Source organism: Camellia sinensis, chromosome 8 (genome assembly GCF_055761805.1).
Source record: "Camellia sinensis isolate YWXY chromosome 8, ASM5576180v1, whole genome shotgun sequence".
In the NCBI taxonomy this organism is placed as follows: Eukaryota; Viridiplantae; Streptophyta; class Magnoliopsida; order Ericales; family Theaceae; genus Camellia; species Camellia sinensis.
Window position 1 is genome coordinate 188,509,823 of NC_138968.1, and position 20,001 is coordinate 188,529,823.

General features: G+C 36.1%; 4 protein-coding genes across 4 annotated transcripts; 2 read left to right on the forward strand and 2 right to left on the reverse strand.

The window, feature by feature from the left end:
• Nucleotides 1-427: 427 nt before the first annotated feature.
• On the forward strand, nt 428-1,069 carry LOC145798361 (uncharacterized). Its single transcript, XM_082885889.1, has one exon. The coding sequence runs from the start codon at nt 428-430 to the stop codon at nt 1,067-1,069; it is 642 nt and encodes a 213-aa protein (XP_082742015.1).
• Nucleotides 1,070-3,506: 2,437 nt separating this feature from the next.
• Nucleotides 3,507-4,487, reverse strand: LOC145798362 (uncharacterized). The gene is made up of 3 exons (XM_082885890.1): nt 4,199-4,487; nt 3,888-4,069; nt 3,507-3,734 (listed from the first exon to the last, which is right to left on the reverse strand). Exons 1-3 carry the CDS (start codon nt 4,485-4,487, stop codon nt 3,507-3,509), a joined length of 699 nt encoding a protein of 232 aa, XP_082742016.1.
• A 6,347-nt stretch (nt 4,488-10,834) lies between these two features.
• LOC114321434 (uncharacterized) lies at nt 10,835-11,733 on the reverse strand. Its single transcript, XM_028268602.2, has 2 exons — nt 11,547-11,733; nt 10,835-11,208 (listed from the first exon to the last, which is right to left on the reverse strand). The coding sequence occupies exons 1-2, from the start codon at nt 11,731-11,733 to the stop codon at nt 10,835-10,837; spliced, it is 561 nt and encodes a 186-aa protein (XP_028124403.2).
• Nucleotides 11,734-12,752: 1,019 nt separating this feature from the next.
• Nucleotides 12,753-19,787, forward strand: LOC114321771 (microtubule-associated protein TORTIFOLIA1). The gene is made up of 6 exons (XM_028268986.2): nt 12,753-13,844; nt 14,819-15,010; nt 16,610-16,715; nt 16,823-17,397; nt 17,465-18,346; nt 19,126-19,787. Exons 1-6 carry the CDS (start codon nt 13,152-13,154, stop codon nt 19,321-19,323), a joined length of 2,646 nt encoding a protein of 881 aa, XP_028124787.2. The 5' UTR covers nt 12,753-13,151; the 3' UTR covers nt 19,324-19,787.
• Nucleotides 19,788-20,001: the final 214 nt, after the last annotated feature.

Below are 20,001 nucleotides of genomic sequence, written 5' to 3' on the forward strand. Positions count from 1 at the left end.
AGTTGCTCTAACGGTGCATCAAAATCCTGTGGGTCAACCGGTTGGTCGACCGGTAAGGCTGAATATATTTTTTTTTTTAATACCTTTTTGAACTGTTTGAACCAACCTATGTGAACTGGGGGAGGGGCGACCGGTTGGTTTTTTTTTTACCTCTTTGAACTGTTTGAACCCACCTATGTGAACTGGGGGAGGGTCGACCGGTAAGGCAATTATTTTTTTTTTTTTTTTGGTTTCCCTCCATTTCTGTTCCCAATTCTTTTCCTATTTCTTTTTCCCTCCATCACATATATGTCGTTTTGGTTTACCTCTAACAATGATCTGCTTCTAAAATCTCATATAAACACATTATTCATATGCCAGACAACTCCACACAACTGATACGATCATAGCTTAAACAAAACAGAGCATAATGAATACCTTCAAATCCATGATATTGACTTCATTTTCATCCCCTTCTTCTTCCTCCTCCTCTGATGATGAGTCTGATGATGAATATATGGTCACACTTTTACGGGTTTATGAGCAGAATGATAGTAGTATGCTTCAGATTCTTAAGTCAAGTGATAGCTCAAAGAAAATAGGTGGTTCTATTATAGGCCATAGGTATATACGCAGAGATAGAAGGCAGGGTCATGACAGATTATTTGCAGATTATTTTGCTGTAAATTCAGTGTATTCACCTACAATATTTCGGAGACGTTTTCGAATGCGTCGTCCTTTGTATCTACGAATTTTGAATGCAATCCAAGCACACAATTCATATTTTGTTCAAAAACAAGATGCAGCTCATGTAGTTGGATTATCTCCCCTACAAAAAATGACTTCAGCGATGAGAATATTGTCATACGGTGTCGTAGCAGATGCAGTTGATGATTACATACGTATCGGGAAAAGCACTACAATTCAAAGTTTGCAACAATTTTGTAATTCAGTGATTGAAATCTTTGAAGTAGAATATCTAAGATCTCCGACACCAACTGACATTGCTAGATTACTTGCTATTGGGGAGGTTCAGGGGTTTCCTGGTATGTTGGGAAGTTTAGATACCAGCCGTGGATATACCTTTTAGGGTAAATTAATTTAATTTAGCCATCACATTGCTTCAAGTTTACTAACTAATAGTGCATCATATTGAGGTGGCAGATTTACCGTCCTCCCTGTTACAATAGGTCAGCTAGAGAAGTTTGAAAAGGCTAGTTCATGACTTTCACTGAGAAAATCATCGGTAGGATATGACTGATTTTGAGGCTGCTGTTCTTGGCGTCGTGGAGGGTTGGAACTTTCACCAACTTGTGGTCTCGCTCTTTTAGTTCTAGGCATGATGTCAATATCTGTTAAATTTAAATGAATATGTGTTACATATGAAAGCTGAATTACAGTTGGCTTGGTGTTTTTCTGGTGTTATGCTGAATATAAATATAGAATTCAAACATGAACTTAAAATGAACTTAGAATTCAAATGAATGTAGTTTTAATATTACAATGCATATTAAAATGGAAAAACATGAAAGCATTTAGTATGCATACTAATTGGTTTTGCATACTAATGGAAAATGCATACTAATAAAGTGCATACTGAAATGGAAAGCATTTTTATGCAGTGTTTTTACTTCATATTATGCAGTAATTGGTGTATGCTTAGAATGACACATTAATTTTTATATTATAGTGTTTTAATATTAGACAAAATATCAAAGTGTTTTTACATCATGTCATTTTTATACTGAAGTGCATACTGATTGGTGTATGCTTAATGGCACATTAATTTTTACTTCATGTTATGCAGTGTTTGTTGTTCAAAAGTGCATACTGAAACTAAAAATCATCATATGCCAGCGAATGTGTTCTGTATCACAGAAGTAAATTTTTAAAATATTGAACATGAATGTAGTTCGATTAAAACATGAATTTTATACTCTTGAGAAGGTTAAAGTTGAACAAATAAAGCATAAAGTTGAACAAATAAAGCATGCACACTGAAAGGCAAAATAATAATAATAATAACAAAGGGCCGGTTGACCAACCAGTTGACCCATGCCACGCAACCTATTCTGTTTTGAATGCTGCCTTCTTGCTCCTATTGATGTTGGCTTTCTTGATTCAGATGGTTTGCCTTGCTGATTCTGTGGATTCACACTTATAATATAGTGAATATGCAGAGTTTGGGATTAGAATTTGGTTAAGCCGAATTTGAAGATGGTGGTGGAGGGAAAACAGTGAATGTGTTCTTATAGAGGCAATCTGTGGGCAGAGGTATTCAGTGAATAGAGTGAATTTTTTGATGACAAGTTTGTATACAATCTTGAGCTGATATAGAGGGTGAATTATTGAGGTAGGTAGTGAGGAAATTAATACTCAACAACCGTGGTGTGTGTAAAATGAGGCATGGTAGGTGGAATGAATTCAATGAATGGTAGGTGGTGTGTGTAAAATGAATGGTAGGTGGTTCAAACGTATGCAGTGTCTGTAGTATGCCATGAATGTAGGTGGAATACATTTATCCACTGACTAAATGAATGGCAACATTATTAAGTATTTTTTAACTCTGTATGTTGAATGCATTTCAACTGAGGCAATAAATGAATGGCAAGATCAACATCGGTAAATGAATGACACATCAATAAATTTGTATATGCACAAATAATGATTATGCAATAATTTAAGACATTATTATTAACTTAAGATCAGTAATTTTAAGACATTATTATTAAATTATGATTATGCAGATGAACATCAGTAATTTAAGACATTATGATTATGCACATGAACATCAGTAATTTAAGACATTATTATTAAATTATCATTTAAGACATGATTATTAAATGTGCATAAATGGATGTGGTATTATCATTTGTGGCACATCAATACTGAATTGAACACAGAATTTAAGACATGATGATTAAATTTATGTGGTATTATCATTTGTAACTGATTAAGACATGATTATTATCATTTGTAATTCTCATGAATTGAACACAGAACAATTCTGAATACCAAAGATTGGATCATTACAACAGCACATCATCACATAACTTCTGAATTACTTGGTTAATATAGTAAATCATAATGAAGATTACAAATAAGACAGCCTTCCATTCCAAAACTATAAACAAAATTACATGTATTGATGTCGTGAATTTAGTGTTCACCATGAAGATGCCACATATGTTCTACTAAATCATTACGGAGGGCATGATATGCATCCTTATCTCTAATACCTAAATGACGAGACAAAAATGATTGGAAGTCATTGGTAGGAGTAGAGGAAGGTTGCACTGGTGTGTTGGTTGATGAAATTTCATAATTGGTTGATGAAATTTCATAATTGAAATCAAGGTGCTCCTCCCTTTCATCTTCGACAATCATATTATGTAATATAATGCAACTCTTCATTATGTTGGCAAGCATTTTCGGATCCCAAAAACGTATAGCACCACCTATAATTGTGAATCGAGATTGAAGGACTCCGAATGCCCGCTCTACATCTTTCCTGGCAGACTCTTGCATCATTGCAAAATATTGTCTCTTTGCTCCTTGGGGAGAAGAAATTGTTGAACCAGTGTTGCCCATTGAGGGTATATACCATCAGCAAGGTAATAACCCATATCGTAACTATGTCCATTAATAGTGTAATGGACAGGGGGAGCTTTACCTTGCGCAAGATTAGAAAACAAAGGCGATCGATCCAGCACATTCAAGTCATTGTGTGAGCCAGGCATTCCAAAAAATGCATGCTAAATCCACAAGTCATAAGATGTTACTGCTTCAAGAATAATGGTTGGCTTTTTTTGATGGCCTACATATTGACCTTGTCATGCCTTTGGACAATTTTTCCACTCCCAATGCATGCAATCTAAACTTCCCAACATACCAGGAAACCCCCGAACCTCCCCAATAGCAAGTAATCTAGCAATGTCAGTTAGTGTTGGAGATCTCAGATATTCTACTCCAAAGATTTCAATCATTGAATTACAAAATTGTTGCAAACTTTGAATTGCAGTGCTTTCCCCGATACGTATGTAATCATTAACTGCATCTGCTGCGACACCATATGACAATATTCTCATCACTGAAATCATTTTTTGTAGGGGAGATAATCCAACTACATGAGCTGCATCTTGTTTTTGAACAAAATATGAATTGTGTGCTTGGATTACATTCAAAATTCGCAGATACAAAGGACGACGCATTCAAAAACGTCTCCAAAATATTGTAGGTGAATACACTGAATTTACAGCAAAATAATCTGCAAATAATCTGTCATGACCCTGCTTTCTATCTCTGCGTATATACTTATGGCCTATAACAGAACCACCTATTTTCTTTGAGCTATCACTTGACTTAAGAATCTGAAGCATACTACTATTATTCTGCTCATAAACCCGTAAAAGTGTGACCATATATTCATCATTAGACTCATCATCAGATGAGGAGGAAGAAGAAGAGGATGAAAATGAAGTCAATATCATGGATTTGAAGGTATTCATTATGCTTTATTTTGTTTAAGCTATGATCGTATCAGTTGTATGAAGTTGTCTGGCATATGAATAATATGTTTATATGAGATTTTAGAAGCAAATCATTGTTAGAGGTAAACCAAAATGACATATATGTAATGGAGGGAAAAAGAAATAGGAAAAGAATTGGGAACAGAAATGGAGGGAAACCAAAAAAAAAAAATTAATTGCCTTACCGGTTGACCCGCCGGCTGCCCCTCGCCCAGTTCACATAGGTGGATTCAAACAGTTCAAAAAGGTTATAAAAAAAAATATTCAGCCTTATCGGTCGACCAACCGGTTGACCCACGGGATTTTTAATGCACCGTTGGAGCAACTGATATCAAATTGAGAAAATGAGTCATTTTTTACTCAAATTTGATGAAAAAAATACTGAACCGTTGGAGATGCTCTTAGACCATCTCCAACAGTGAACCAAACTTGGCATCAGATTTGAATTTTGGTGAAAAAGTCACTTTTTAGTGCTCCAACAGTTTCAGCAAATTGGTATCAAAATGAGAATTCAACAAAAAAATCATTAAACTGAGAACAAGGTACAGATTTCAGCAAATTACTGTGTGTGACCGTTGGAGGAGAGGCACCGGTCAACCAGTCGGTTGCCCGGCCGGCTGACCAACCGGTCGACCGGTTTATCAATTCTGTGACAGGTTTGAACTGGTTGGTTTGAACTGTGAACTGGTTTGTTTGAAATGCTTTACTGTGTGTGTGACCGTTGGAGATCAACCGGTCAACTAGCCGGTGGCCCGGCCGGTTGACCAACCGGTCGACCGGGTTGATCAATTCTGCGACAACAGTAATGAACAGGTTTGAACTGGTTTATTTTGAGCTAGGTTATTTTGTGGATTATGAATCATTTCAAGGGTCATATAAATTTAAATTCCCTTCAAAATATAATACCTCTCATATACATATTTCAGAACTAGTCGTTCTAATAATTTACCGTTGGTTGGAAAGAGTATTTCGAAAATTTACCGATCATGATGTGCTCTATAAAATATATTTGTTTCTCATATACATATTTCAGAACTAGCTGTTCTAATAATTTACCATTGGATGGACAGAGTATTTTGAAAATTTACCGTTGATAATGTGCTCTATAAAATATATCTGTTTCGTATATCAAGCTGACAGAGTATTTCATTTTCAGAATAGCATTACATTATATGCTGTGAATTTTGTTTCTTTTGTGTCATTAGAAATTTTTTTCCCTTGAAATTTTAATTTATATTATCTGATTAAATTATCTGATTCTGAGGTTGCGTGTATATCATTCTAATATTTTTCAGTAAGTTAGATATTGTATGTACTGTATTTTTTCCAAACTATGGAAGATTTTGAAATGTTTGAGGAATCATAAATGTTGGAGCACACTGATATTAATTTTATGTCGGAAACTTCACGAGAGCAGAACACGCAGAACAGTGATAATCATTTTATTTCAGAAACTTCTGGTGTTTCTCATGGTAAAGCGTTCACAATTATAAAAGATGAAACTTTATGTAGATCTTGGTTAGCAGTCTCTCAAGATCCCATTACTGGTAATAGTCAAACTATGGCTATATTTTGGGAACGAGTACTTGTTTATTTTAATTCACAATTGAGCGGTGAATCAAATCGAAACCGTATTTCTTTGTCTCACCGTTGGTCTGGCATGCAAAAGGCAATTAATAAATTCTGTGATTTTCTTGAACAAATTCAACTGAGGCAACAAAGTGGAACAACTGAGGCAGACATGGTAAAATTTATTTGTGTTATTAAATATCAATTTTCTTTTGTAAATGTATACTTGTTATTGAAATGTTTGTAATTTTTTTTTTGTAGGTCGCTGAAGCGAAGCGGATGTATCATGCAATACAGAAAAAACACTTCACATTTGATACATGTTGGGATATTTTGTGCCGAAGTTGTAAGTGGGATGAATTTCGATCACAACCCAAAAGAAGCACGCAACATGCTGATCCATCTTCGAATCCACCAACTAAATATGACGCATTTCAATCCAACCAGAATAATGCGGTGCACGAACAACCATCTAATACATCAACACGACCAATTGGTACTAAGGCAGCGAAAGAGAAGTTGAAGAATCAAAAAACGCACGATAGTAGATTTGATGAAATGGCTGCCAACCAATCCAAAATTGTTGAAGTGTTATCAACTATCTCCGCTAGAACTATTGAGCGAGATGAACAAAAGGCGATAGACCGTGAGCAAAAGGCTGCAGAGCGTCGAAGAAGGGCCGAAGATAGGGAGGAACAACTAAAACTCCTGTCTATGATGAATGAAAGAGAACAACGAAATAAAGATCATAAAATAATGTCAATGGACATGACAATTTTAAATCCTATGTAAAGGGCGTACTACGAAGATCTTCAACGACAGATTTTATTTCGAACAACTAATAGATTGCCTTGAAAGATTTTGTATTAGTGGGTTTCATCTATTGGTTTTATTATTTAAAAATAGTAGTATATAACTTGTATTGGTTAGTTTTATTGGAATTATTAATGTGATAAGTAATAATGTAATCACAATTTTATTAAATGGAACATAATGATTTATGGAACATCATATTTCAAGTTCAATGTGGATTTATGGATATTTCCTATTCATTCCTTTTTTAATTAAACAATACATAAGAAACAGCAAGAGCAAGGCATAAAAGAACCTGTAAAAATAGAGCAAATCATCAGAAACATCATATTTGAAGTTCAATGTGGATTTATGGATTTTTGCCATAGTTTTTGCCATATCTAAAGTTCAGATTTTATGGATTTTATGGATTTTTATTAAACATCACATTTTATGAAACATCAGATTTTATGACTTTTTGCCATGGATTTTTGCCATATTTGAAGTTCAACATGTAATTGTTGCCATGCTTTTTTTTTTGGAGATCTTTGGTCTGTAGTTCAACGTGGATTTTTTTTAATTAACCTTGTCTTCTTTAAAATGATATTTCAAGTGAAGGCCATTGACTACTATAGCATGATTTATACCAGAAAATCATAACTAAATAATGACCTTTTTGTAGCATTTTTAGAATGTACATAATCATGTCCTTTGTCAAATAGGCATTAAAATGAAAAACTACAATATGAAGTGGTAATAACTGAATAGGCCAATGTCATAATTGAATAGGTTTTAAATAACCTCGTCCTCTTTAACAAATTGACCTAACAAAAGGTTGTTAAAATAACAAAATACAAAACCATGCAAATATATAAAGTCAAACACATCAACAGTCATTATCTGGTGGTGGTGGTGGAGAAGGGAAGTAGTGATGGTATATGTCATTTACGCGATGCTCAATCCTATCTATGCGATTGTTTGCCACTTCATGACGTCTTTCAATGTCCACACGGAAGTCACCAAATTGTTAAATTAATGAGTTCTGCGCAGTGGCAAATGTATCAAACTGAGTACCCAACGAATTGACCTGATTAGCCATTTGATGTTCCCATTGAACGCGTTGATTATAACGTTGTTCTTCCATGGCCAAAAACTCAGTCCAATATTGAGGTTGTTCAATTGATGGCATCACATTGGTAGGAGAATCATCTGGTGGGACTTCATCTTCTGAATCTTTTGGAGCATCAACACTTCCCATTAAATTGGAGGCTGCACCAGCACGGGTCACTGTATACTGATTAATGGGTGAATGGATTTTGATCTCCATTTCATCTACAGGGCGAACCCTAAAATGTTTGAAAATTTTTGTCAAGAGTGCCCCAAACAGTAATGACCGGCCCGTGAATTGAGCTTGATTTGCGAACATCATTTCTTTCATAATTATGTAACACACATCTAACTTATGGCCAACTTCAAAACAGTATAACAAATAGGCATTAAAATATGGGACCGCATCATGATGTCCTTTTTTTGGAGTGACATTTTCTACAATCCACCGGTGGAGAATCCAAAGATAAGGTTTTAAATGTCTTGCTTGTAAACTAGTCCCAGTAAATCTGTTCTGACAAATAGTAGTATATACATCGGTAGCATTACCAACAATATTAGCTAACTCAGCCTCACTCTGAAATGGATATTTTCATCACCTACCTCAACTCCAATAATGCTTGCCAAAGTAGGAATATCAAATTGTATACTCTTTCCTTTCACATATGATAAAATAGTAAAATTTCCATTTTCTTCCTGAGTACCTCTTAGGTGAACATAAAATAGAGATACCAGCCGTGAATATACCTTTTGGGGTAAATTAATTAAATTTAGTCATCCCATTGCTTCAAGTTTACTAACTAATAGTGCATCATATTGAGGTGGCAGATTTACCGTCCTCTCTGTTACAATAGGTCGGCTGGAGAAGTTTGAAAAGGCTAGTTCATGACTTTCACTGAGAAAATCATCGGTAGGATATGACTGATTTTGAGGCTGTTGTTCTTGGCGTCGTGGAGGGTTGGAACTTTCATTAACTTGTGGTCTCGCTCTTTTAGTTATAGGCATGATGTCAATATCTGTTAAATTTAAATGAATATGTGTTACATATGAAAGCTGAATTACAGTTGGCTTGGTGTTTTTCTGGTGTTATGCTGAATATAAATATAGAATTCAAACATGAACTTGGAATTCAAATGAATGTAGTTTTAATATTACAATGCATATTAAAATGGAAAAACATGAAAGCATTTAATATGCATACTAATTGGTTTTGCATACTAATGGAAAATGCATACTAATAAAGTGTATACTGAAATGGAAAGCATTTTTATGCAGTGTTTTTACTTCATGTTATGCAGTAATTGGTGTATGCTTAGAATGACACATTAATTTTTATATTATAGTGTTTTAATATTAGACAAAATATCAAAGTGTTTTTACATCATGTCATTTTTATACTGAAGTGCATACTAATTGGTGTATGCTTAATGGCACATTAATTTTTACTTCATGTTATGCAGTGTTTGTTGTTCAGAAGTGCATACTGAAACTAAAAATCATCATATGCCAGCGAATGTGTTCTGTATCACAGAAGTAAATTTTTAAAATATTGAACATGAATGTAGTTCGATTAAAACATGAATTTTATACTCTTGAGAAGGTTAAAGTTGAACAAATAAAGCATAAAGTTGAACAAATAAAGCATGCACACTGAAAGGCAAAAAAAAAATAATAATAACAAAGGGCCAGTTGACCAATCGGTTGACCCGTGCCATGCAACCTACTCTGTTTTGGATGCTTCCTTCTTGTTCCTGCTGATGTTGGTTTTCTTGATTCAGATAGTTTGCCTTGCTGATTCTGTGGATTTACACTTACAATATAGTGAATATGCAGAGTTTGGGATTAGAATTTGGTTAAGCCGAATTTGAAGGTGGTGGTGGAGGGAATACAGTGAATGTGTTCTTATAGAGGCAATCTGTGGGCAGAGGTATTCAGTGAATAGAGTGAATTTTTTGATGACAGGTTTGTATACAATCTTGAGCTGATATAGAGGGTGAATTATTGAGGTAGGTGGTAAGAAAATTAATACTCAACAACCGTGGTGTGTGTAAAATGAGGCATGGTAGGTGGAATGAATTCAATGAGTGGTAGGTGGTGTGTGTAAAATGAATGGTAGGTGGTTCAAACGTATGCAGTGTCTGTAATATGCCATGAATGTAGGTGGAATGCATTTATCCACTGACTAAATGAATGGCAACATTATTAAGTATTTTTTAACTCTATATGTTAAATGCATTTCAACTGAGGCAATAAATGAATGGCAAGATCAACATCAGTAAATGCATGGCACATCAATAAATTTGTATAAATTTGTATATGCACAAATAATGATTATGCAGTAATTTAAGACATTATTATTAACTTAAGATCAGTAATTTAAGACATTATTATTAAATTATGATTATGCAGATGAACATCAGTAATTTAAGACATTATGATTATGCACATGAACATCAGTAATTTAAGACATTATGATTATACACATGAACATCAGTAATTTAAGACATTATTATTAAATTATCATTTAAGACATGATTATTAAATGTGCATAAATGGATGTGGTATTATCATTTGTGGCACATCAATACTGAATTGAACACAGAATTTAAGACATGATGATTAAATTTATGTGGTATTATCATTTGTAACTGATTAAGACATGATTATTATCATTTGTAATTCTCGTTAATTGAACACAGAACAATTCTGAATATTAACGATTGGATCATTACAACAGCACATCATTACATAACTTCTGAATTACTTGGTTAATATAGTGCATCATAATGAAGATTACAAACAAGACAACCTTCCATTCCAAAACTATAAACAAAATTACATGTATTGATGTCGTGAATTTAGTGTTCACCATGAAGATGCCACATATGTTCTACTAAATCATTACGGAGGGCATGATATGCATCCTTATCTCTAATACCTAAATGACGAGACAAAAATGATTGGAAGTCATTGGTAGGAGTAGAGGAAAGTTGCACTGGTGTGTTGGTTGATGAAATTTCATAATCGAAATCAAGGTGCTCCTCCCTTTCATCTTCGACAATCATATTATGTAATATAATGCAACTCTTCATTATGTTGGCAAGCATTTTCAGATTCCAAAAACGTATAGCACCACCTATAATTGCGAATCGAGATTGAAGGACTCCGAATGCCCGCTCTACATCTTTCCTGGCAGACTCTTGCATTATTGCAAAATATTGTCTCTTTGCTCCTTGGGGAAAAGAAATTGTTGAACCAGTGTTACCCATTGAGGGTATATACCATTAGCAAGGTAATAACACATATCGTAACTATGTCCATTAATAGTGTAATGGACAGGGGGAGCTTTACCTTACGCAAGATCAGAAAACAAAGGTGATCGGTCCAACACATTCAAGTCATTGTGTGAGCCAGGCATTCCAAAAAATGCATGCTAAATCCACAAGTCATAAGATGCTACTACTTCAAGAATAATGGTTGGCTTTTTTTGATGGCCTACATATTGACCTTGTTATGCCTTTGGACAATTTTTCCACTCCCAATGCATGTAATCTAAACTTCCCAACATACCAGGAAACCCCCAAACCTCCCCAATAGCAAGTAATCTAGCAATTTCAGTTGGTGTCAAAGATCTCAGATATTCTACTCCAAAGATTTCAATCACTGAATTACAAAATTGTTGCAAACTTTGAATTGCAGTGCTTTCAACTGCATCTATTGTGACACCATATGACAATATTCTCATCGCTGAAGTCATTTTTTGTAGGGGAGATAATCCAGCTACATGAGCTGCATCTTGTTTTTGAACAAAATATAAATTGTGTGCTTGGATTGCATTCAAAATTCGCAAATACAAAGGACGACGCATTCAAAAACGTCTCCGAAATATTGTAGGTGAATGCACTGGATTTACAGCAAAATAATCTGCAAATAATCTGTCATGACCCTGCCTTCTATCTCTACGTATATACCTATGGCCTATAACAGAACCACCTTTTTTTTTTGAGCTATCACTTGACTTAAGAATCTGAAGCATACTACTATTATTCTGCTCATAAACCCGTAAAAGTGTGATCATATATTCATCATCAGACTCATCATCAGAGGAGGATGAAGAAGAAGATGATGAAAATGAAGTCAATATCATGGATTTGAAGGTATTCATTATGCTCTGTTTTGTTTAAGCTATGATCGTATCAGTTGTGTGGAATTGTCTGGCATATGAATAATGTGTTTATATGAGATTTTAGAAGTAAATCATTATTAGAGGTAAACCAAAATGACATATATGTAATGGAGGGAAAAAGAAATAGGAAAAGAATTGGGAACAGAAATGGAGGGAAACAAAAAAAATAAATAAAATTAATTGCCTTACCGATTGACCCACCGGTTGACTAACCGGTCGCCCCTCGCCCAGTTCACATAGGTAGGTTTAAACAGTTCAAAAAGGTTAAAAAAAAAAATATTCAACCTTACCGGTCGACCAACCGGTTGACCCACGGGATTTTGATGCACTGTTAGAGCAACTGATATTAAATTGAAAAAATGAGCTATTTTTTACTCAAATTTGATAAAAAAAATACTGAACCGTTAGAAATGCTCTAAAAGTCACTAACTCAGATATTTAATTAGTTAAAATAATAAAAATTATTATTATTTTTTATTAATTACATGTCATATTTAATTTTTATTATAATTAAAAATGTCATTATAACATAATATATCAATTCAAAATAAATAAATAAATAAAAATGGTGTCAACCTTACTGGATTAACAGATCATAGGGAGGATTTAATTCAGATGAACAAAATTATTTTTAAAAAGATGGGGCGACATTATTGTTTTCATATTTCATAATTTTCACAGTCTACTCTCAAGATCAAGTCATCTAATTTCATTGGGTATATACATAATATAAATCCAATTTCTTTGTATCATCATCATCAGATCTCTATTTTGAAAATGTACTTGGTGGTTCACTCTCACAGATCTCATTTTTCTCTGTAAAGTAGCTTCGATTTTGTTTTCATGGTGATTTAACTTTCTTCTGCAACTAATGAGTCCACAACAAGTCCTATCTTCAAACCCATCTCACCCACATTCCCAAATTCAATCTTCACAACCCCCCCACCCCCATTTCTGATTCGTCATCAACGAAAAAAAATCAAACAACAATGAGTTCACAAGCACCCAAATCTTCAAGATCTTCAAAAACCCAGAACCAACCTTCAAGATCACCTTTCTCTTCTCTCACCTCTCACCTCGCCATGGTTGAGCTGAAGCAAAGAATCCTTACTTCTCTCTCTAAGCTCTCCGACAGAGACACCCACCAGATCGCCATTGAAGACCTCGAAAAGATCATCCAAAACCTCTCTCCTGATGGCGTTTCGATGCTCCTCAATTGCCTCTACGAATCCACCAACGACCCAAAACCCGCCGTGAAGAAAGAGTCTCTCCGCCTCCTCACCGTGCTCTGCGCTTCCCATGGCGATTCCACGGCGACCCATTTGACGAAAATCATTGCCCACATTGTGAAGAGGCTCAAGGACTCTGATTCGGGGGTTAGGGACTCGTGTCGCGATGCGATTGGGGCGCTTTCGTCGCAGTATTTGAAGGACGAGGGAGAGAATGGGGGTCTTGGGTCGGTGGTTTCGCTGTTCGTGAAGCCATTGTTTGAGGCTATGAATGAGCAGAACAAGTGGGTTCAAGGTGGGTCGGCAATGTGTATGGCCAAGATGGTGGAGTGTGCTTCGGACCCACCTGTTGTTTCGTTTCAGAAGCTTTGTCCTAAGATCTGCAAGTACCTCAACAGTCCGAATTTCTTAGCCAAGGCTGCTCTGTTGCCAGTGGTCTCAAGTTTGTCTCAGGTTTGTTAAATGCTTGATTATTTCAATGTTTGTGCATTTATAAAATGCTTTTTTTTTTTTTTTTCTATTTCAAATTTGATGCTTCTGTTGTGTCAAGTTTGTGATTTGATTGAGTTTTGGACTTTGTTTGATTGCCAACGAATTGAAGGAAAAGAGGATGGAATCTGTGCATAACTGTTGTCAATTGTATATGATTCAATTGAAAACAATCTTATGTTTGTTATTGTGGTTGAACTTCTATGCTTTGTGTAATTGCGGTTGTGGTGTACTAGAAGAAAGTGAATTGGATTCTTGACATGAATTGTGTCCCATTTTGACGATTCAACTGTGTTTTGCAATGTTTGAGTGCTGAGAAACCATGGGATAATCACGATATGAATCTGATTCTACAATAAATTGAAATTTATACAATGTTTGGTTGCTGAGAAGATGCAGGGAAAGAGAACAAAACATGGCCTGGCTTCAAGTTTGAAGTTTTCATTTACATGTCTATCTTTTTTCCCCCCTCAACTGAAGTATTATGAATTCTCATTAATATCTAAGGACTATTCCGTATTAGGGTTCTTTCTTTCAAAGCAATTGTAATTTATAGTTGATCATGCTTTGATCCTGTATTGGAATGATATATTTCAAGAGGATTTTCAGTTTTGAGAGGCTTGTGGAATCTTATGAATAATTTTGATTGCTTGATCAGAAATGAGCAAGATGTGTGCAAACCTCTATCAGGTCAAGGGGATGACTTCGCCTATTGAGTTGAAATGAGTAATTCTCTTGGATTTTTTATAAATGTGATTCTTTTGTTTCTAACTGCCATGTCTATTTTGTATGAGATATCGAAAGTTATTTAAAACTCATTCCAAACTCAATACATTCATGAGTAGCCTAGGTTGTATACTAGACCTGTGAGATATCAGAACTCATTCAAAAATTAAAGGAGCAGATATAAAAACTTCTTTATTATACACTTCTTGCAGGTAGGGGCTATTGCACCACAAAGCTTGGAAGCATTGCTGCAAAGCATTCATGAATGCCTTGCTAGTACAGATTGGGCAACACGTAAAGCTGCGTCTGATACATTAAGTGCTTTGGCATTACATTCGAGTAACTTGATTACAGATGGTGCTACTTCCACAGTGACAGTGCTCGAGGCTTGCCGCTTTGACAAGGTATTTATGTTAATCTTTCCTCTAGATAGCAATCCAATTTAGAGCCTTCTGTTGCATTCGGCACCAGCATGATGTCCATGTCTATAGCTACAGTACCTATGGTTCATTGGTTATTGCATTTCAGTTTTATGGTGTCATGAGGCCGGCCTGGCATCTTGTACACATGAAAAACAGTATTTTTGCTTTTGGCATTATTACATGATCTTTCTTCAGTGGGTTTTTAAAATATTATTCAATAAGAATCTTAGATTAGATGCTGAATATTTTCTCATGGGCATTTGCTGACCTACAAGAGAATCTAGAATATGAACTTCTAAACAGTTATTATGTAAGAGAAAGATAATTAGTCCTTGCCTGCACATCAGTGTTTTTTTTTTCCCTACTCTAAAAATGCACTTGATTTTACATTTTTCATTTTCACCTTGTTTGTGAAGCTATTTCATAGCCGACCCCATTTGATGGGACTTAAGGCTTGGTTTGGTTTGGTTTGGTTTGGTTTGTGAGGCTATTTCATCTTCTCTTCTGGTAGAGGTCCTTGGGTGGTAGGGAGGGCTCCCACCTGAGGGTGGGCCATTTGGAATGTTTGATTTTGAATTTTATCCTTATTTTCAAGCTATTTATATTTGTCATTCTTAATCCTTGAACTCGGAGCATGTATATGATAGTAGACTGGTGAAGAAGGAATAATCTCCAAACAAATTCAGTCTTATGCATAATGGTGAATCTCAGCATGTTAAGATTATTGTATAGGCCAAAGACATCTTACTGTGCAAAAAATATGGATACATAGTGGGTGTTTGGAAAGTGGGTTTTTTTGTAGGTTTTTTTAGTTGTAGGATATTATTGGAGAAAAATTTTTTTGTGTTTGGGAAAATAGTTGGGTTTTTTTATGGTTGGATGTGATGTTTGTGATAGAAAAAGTGAAATGATTATGGGGCTTGATGTGATATCTTGTTTGGATTTATTTTTTTTTTGGTTTTGTAAAACATTTGTCTTGTAGTGATAAAAAACAAAAAAAAAAACCCAAAAACCAAGTTCCCAAACACCGCCATAATGTAGCTTCACCTTTCTTATTCTTTGTGCAATGTGAATGATTGTCACATCTCAGGTAAGTGAGTGTTAAAATCCTTCTTGTTCTGTTATATGGACCCTGATTTAGGTTCTATCAATATGAGAGGCGAGACGATGCGTCATAAATATCCAATATACTGTACTTTTTAATGTTTAAAAAGCATGGTTGAAGGTAGAAGGGAGCATGATTGAAGCTCCAGAAGGGTGTTTGGGGGGGGGCGGCGGGGGGTTGAGAGGATAGAGGGGGGGACTAGTTTTGTCTTCAAGCTATTAGGGACACTTGCAGTTTGTTTGTCTGTCTGTTTTAACTGGCAATTCGTCAGTGCTTATGCAGTTCTAAATATAATCTCTTAACTTCTATTGCTAATGTTGTTCTATACATGCTTTAAATTAGCTTCAGTATATAAAATTGGAGCAATTGCTTGAGGTTATTGTATGCCAGTCCCATTCGATATTTCATTGAATTTACAACTCTCAATTACGGTTTACCTATGGCATGAAAATTGACATGATTAATTGATTTTTCAGATTAAACCTGTCAGAGATAGTATGACAGAGACACTGCAGCTATGGAAGAAGATTTCAGCAAAAGGAGGGGATGGAGCTTCTGATGACCGGAAAGCTTCATCTCATGGTAAGCTTAGCAGTACCTATTCTTCGTTAGAGTGCTCCTTCAGTTAGCTGATTGATTTTCTTATGACATCTTCATTACTTACTGTTTCCTTCTTGTCACTCCTTCAGATGGTGAAATTTCTGAACCAGGTGAGTTCTCAGGAAAAAAGGACCCGAAAGTTCCAAATTATGGTGAGACATCAACAATGGATTCATCCTATGGATCACCTCCTACTGATTCTGCTTCCAAAGTAAAGGGGGGCAACATTTTTGACAAAGCAGTTGGGATATTGAAGAAGAAGGCACCTGCACTAACTGACAAAGAATTGAACCCAGAATTCTTCCAGAAACTTGAAACAAGAGATTCAGATGATTTGCCCGTAGAGGTGGTTGTCCCTAGTCGATGTTTAAATTCTGCAAAGACACAGAATGAGGGAGAGTCAGAACCAAATGATACAGATTCAAGAAGAAGGTCAAAGGGGAACTCCCAGCAAGATGATGGATCTGCCAACATCAAGTATCGTAGCACGGAGAAAGAAACTGCTGGTGTGCTTCCTAGACAGCGAGATTTTGATGACTTTACCCGGGATAAATGGGCTGAAGAGAGAGCTAATGGAAGAGACTCAAAAACAAATTGGTTGGCTATCCAGAGGCAGTTATTACAACTGGAGAGACAGCAAGCTCATCTTATGAATATGCTGCAGGTCTGTTAAATTTATTTGCACTGGTTCCCATATCTGCTTATCTCACTCCAGTTTTCATGCATCGCAGGATTTCATGGGTGGGTCCCATAACGGCATGGTTACTCTAGAGAACAGAGTACGGGGTCTAGAGAGAGTTGTCGAGGACATGGCACGCGACTTGTCAATATCCTCAGGTCGAAGAGGTAGTAATTTTATGATGGGATTTGAGGGATCTTCTAATAGGCCTTCAGGCAAGTACAACGGCTTCCCTGACTACTCTGGTGCTAAGATGGGGAGAAGCGGTGATGGGTGGACCCCATTTGCGGAGAGGTATACTGCATCTGATAGTATATTGTCAGCAATGAGAGGAAGAGGACCTGCTTGGAGATCTGACGTTCCTGATACTTGGGACTTTCACACATATGGAAAAAATGGACAGATGGCATCTAGGAGAGTCATGGGTGGTGGTCCGGTGGATGGTAGGTCCCCTAAGTCAGACCATGAGAGTGACCAGATTGGTGGCACGAGAGCTTGGGATAAAGGAGTTGGACCTATTAGGCTCGGTGAAGGGCCTTCTGCAAGAAGCGTGTGGCAAGCTTCGAAGGATGAAGCGACATTGGAAGCGATTCGGGTAGCTGGTGAAGACACTGGAACTGCTCGAAATGCAAGAGTAGCTATTCCGGAAATGACTGCAGAAGCTTTGGGGGGTGACAATAGTGTGCCAGAGCGGGACCCAATATGGACTTCTTGGAGTAATGCAATGGATGCGATTCATGTAGGCGATATGGATTCGGCTTATGCTGAAGTTTTGTCTACAGGTGATGATTTCTTGCTAGTGAAACTAATGGACAAATCAGGAGCTGTAGTTGATCAACTCTCACACGAGGTAGCAAGCGAGGTTTTGCATGCTGTTGCACAGTTTCTACAGGAGCCAAACTTGTTCGACATTTGTTTGTCTTGGATTCAACAGGTATTTCTTCGTTTTCTGGTTTTATAGACATCTCAAGCTGGTCCATCTGCACTAGATCTCTTAATTAATTTTCACTCATCAAATCGAAATTTTGTCAAGGGAAATTCATAATAACTGGAAAAGTTACTGTTTTCATTTGGCTAGCATTTGCAGGCAATTATATATGCGTTCCACAAATGCTTGTTTCCTTTGCAACTGTCCCGACGAGGAGGAAATGCGAAATAGAAGTTGAATGGTTAAATTTTGTCCTTAATGCAAGCAATTAAAACAATGAAGGAACATAGAATAGAGTCATCGTCTGAAAATGCTAAATTATATATATTTCATTTTCATTGGAGAAGAAAGATAAGGAACTATGTCGGGAGACACCTATACTTTTTTAAATCGAAAGCCCTTGTATCAGAAAACCACCATGAATATGACCTTTGGCGTTCGTAATCTTGGCAAGAAACCTGATGTTATTTGTCTCTCTGCAACAATAAAAGTTTAACGATAAAATTTTGTTTTTAATGCAAGCAATTGAAATCAATAAAGGAACATAGGGTAGAGTCATCATTGTCTGAAATGCTAAATCATCTAGCTGAGTACAGCTGAGCAGTACATGACATTATAATAGTTGAGTTGGATATTCCTTAATTGTATCGGACATAATTTGAAAAACTGTCCTGTAACCTGTTTTTATGGTTTCCTTCTTCCTAAACATTATCAGTAACTTGGAAAGATCGTTAACGCATGCTGATTTGCATATTTTGTTACTTCATTCTGCTTCTGTTCTGCAGTTGGCAGACCTCGTGACAGAAAATGGAACCAATGTCTTGGGCATTCCAACAGAAGTTCAAAACGAACTTCTGCTAAATTTACATGAAGCGTGTTCATCAATTGACCCACCAGAGGACTGGGAAGGTCTGGCACCTGGCCAACTCCTGTTGCAGTTGGCATCGGCATGGGGAATCGATCTACAACAGCTGGTGAAGTAATCACTAGCTCTACAGTGTTGGGTTATTATGGATTCTGTATTTTATGACCTTTGGCTTCTGGTGATTGTGATGAACATGTATTTACACAGATAAGGTGAATTAGCTCATGTTGTTGAAAATGTAACTAGAACTACCAGTTTGTTGCAATTGGCATCTGCGAGGGGAATTGATCAGCAACAGCTGAAGAAGTAATCACCTGGCTCTACAGCCGGCTGGATTCTGGATTGTGTGTTTTGAGTTTTGGTATATGGTGTTTGGTATAAAACATGTATTTACATAGATGAGGTGAATTAGCTACCGAACCATATTGTTGAAAATGTAGGTAGACCTTGTAATACCGATTTGATTGAAATTGGAACTGGACATATTTTTTGTGTCCTAATATTTGTTGAGGGTAGCAGATGACAATGTTTGTCTACTTGTATTCTGTTATTTTTGCAACATGGTGAATTTTATTCCAAAAAGGTAAATCTAACATGTTCTGTTGTTGCATCTGATCCTCAGTGAAATCCAACATTACTGTTTGGACCTGCCATAATAGCCTGCTCATTCAAACTGGAATTGATCTCTCTGTGGAGTTTAGACGATCCATTCTTGTGACAATAAGGTAGTCAAAACGGTGTACATGTTTCATTCCATGTACTGCAGGAAAATGCTCGTCACATGTCTCATTTGCGT

Coding starts and splice junctions, on each gene's coding strand:
- LOC114321434 (XM_028268602.2), bottom strand. CDS start 11,733: ATGACTTCAGCGATGAGAATATTGTCATATGGTGTCACAATAGATGCA. Junction 11,209..11,546: donor GGAGGTTTGGGGGTTTCCTG/GTATGTTGGGAA, acceptor CTTTTCCCCAAG/GAGCAAAGAGACAATATTTT.
- LOC114321771 (XM_028268986.2), top strand. CDS start 13,152: ATGAGTTCACAAGCACCCAAATCTTCAAGATCTTCAAAAACCCAGAAC. Junction 15,011..16,609: donor AGGCTTGCCGCTTTGACAAG/GTATTTATGTTA, acceptor TTGATTTTTCAG/ATTAAACCTGTCAGAGATAG. Junction 17,398..17,464: donor ATCTTATGAATATGCTGCAG/GTCTGTTAAATT, acceptor CATGCATCGCAG/GATTTCATGGGTGGGTCCCA.
- LOC145798361 (XM_082885889.1), top strand. CDS start 428: ATGATATTGACTTCATTTTCATCCCCTTCTTCTTCCTCCTCCTCTGAT.
- LOC145798362 (XM_082885890.1), bottom strand. CDS start 4,487: ATGAATACCTTCAAATCCATGATATTGACTTCATTTTCATCCTCTTCT. Junction 4,070..4,198: donor ACCTACAATATTTTGGAGAC/GTTTTTGAATGC, acceptor AAATGATTTCAG/TGATGAGAATATTGTCATAT. Junction 3,735..3,887: donor GATTACTTGCTATTGGGGAG/GTTCGGGGGTTT, acceptor TTGTGGATTTAG/CATGCATTTTTTGGAATGCC.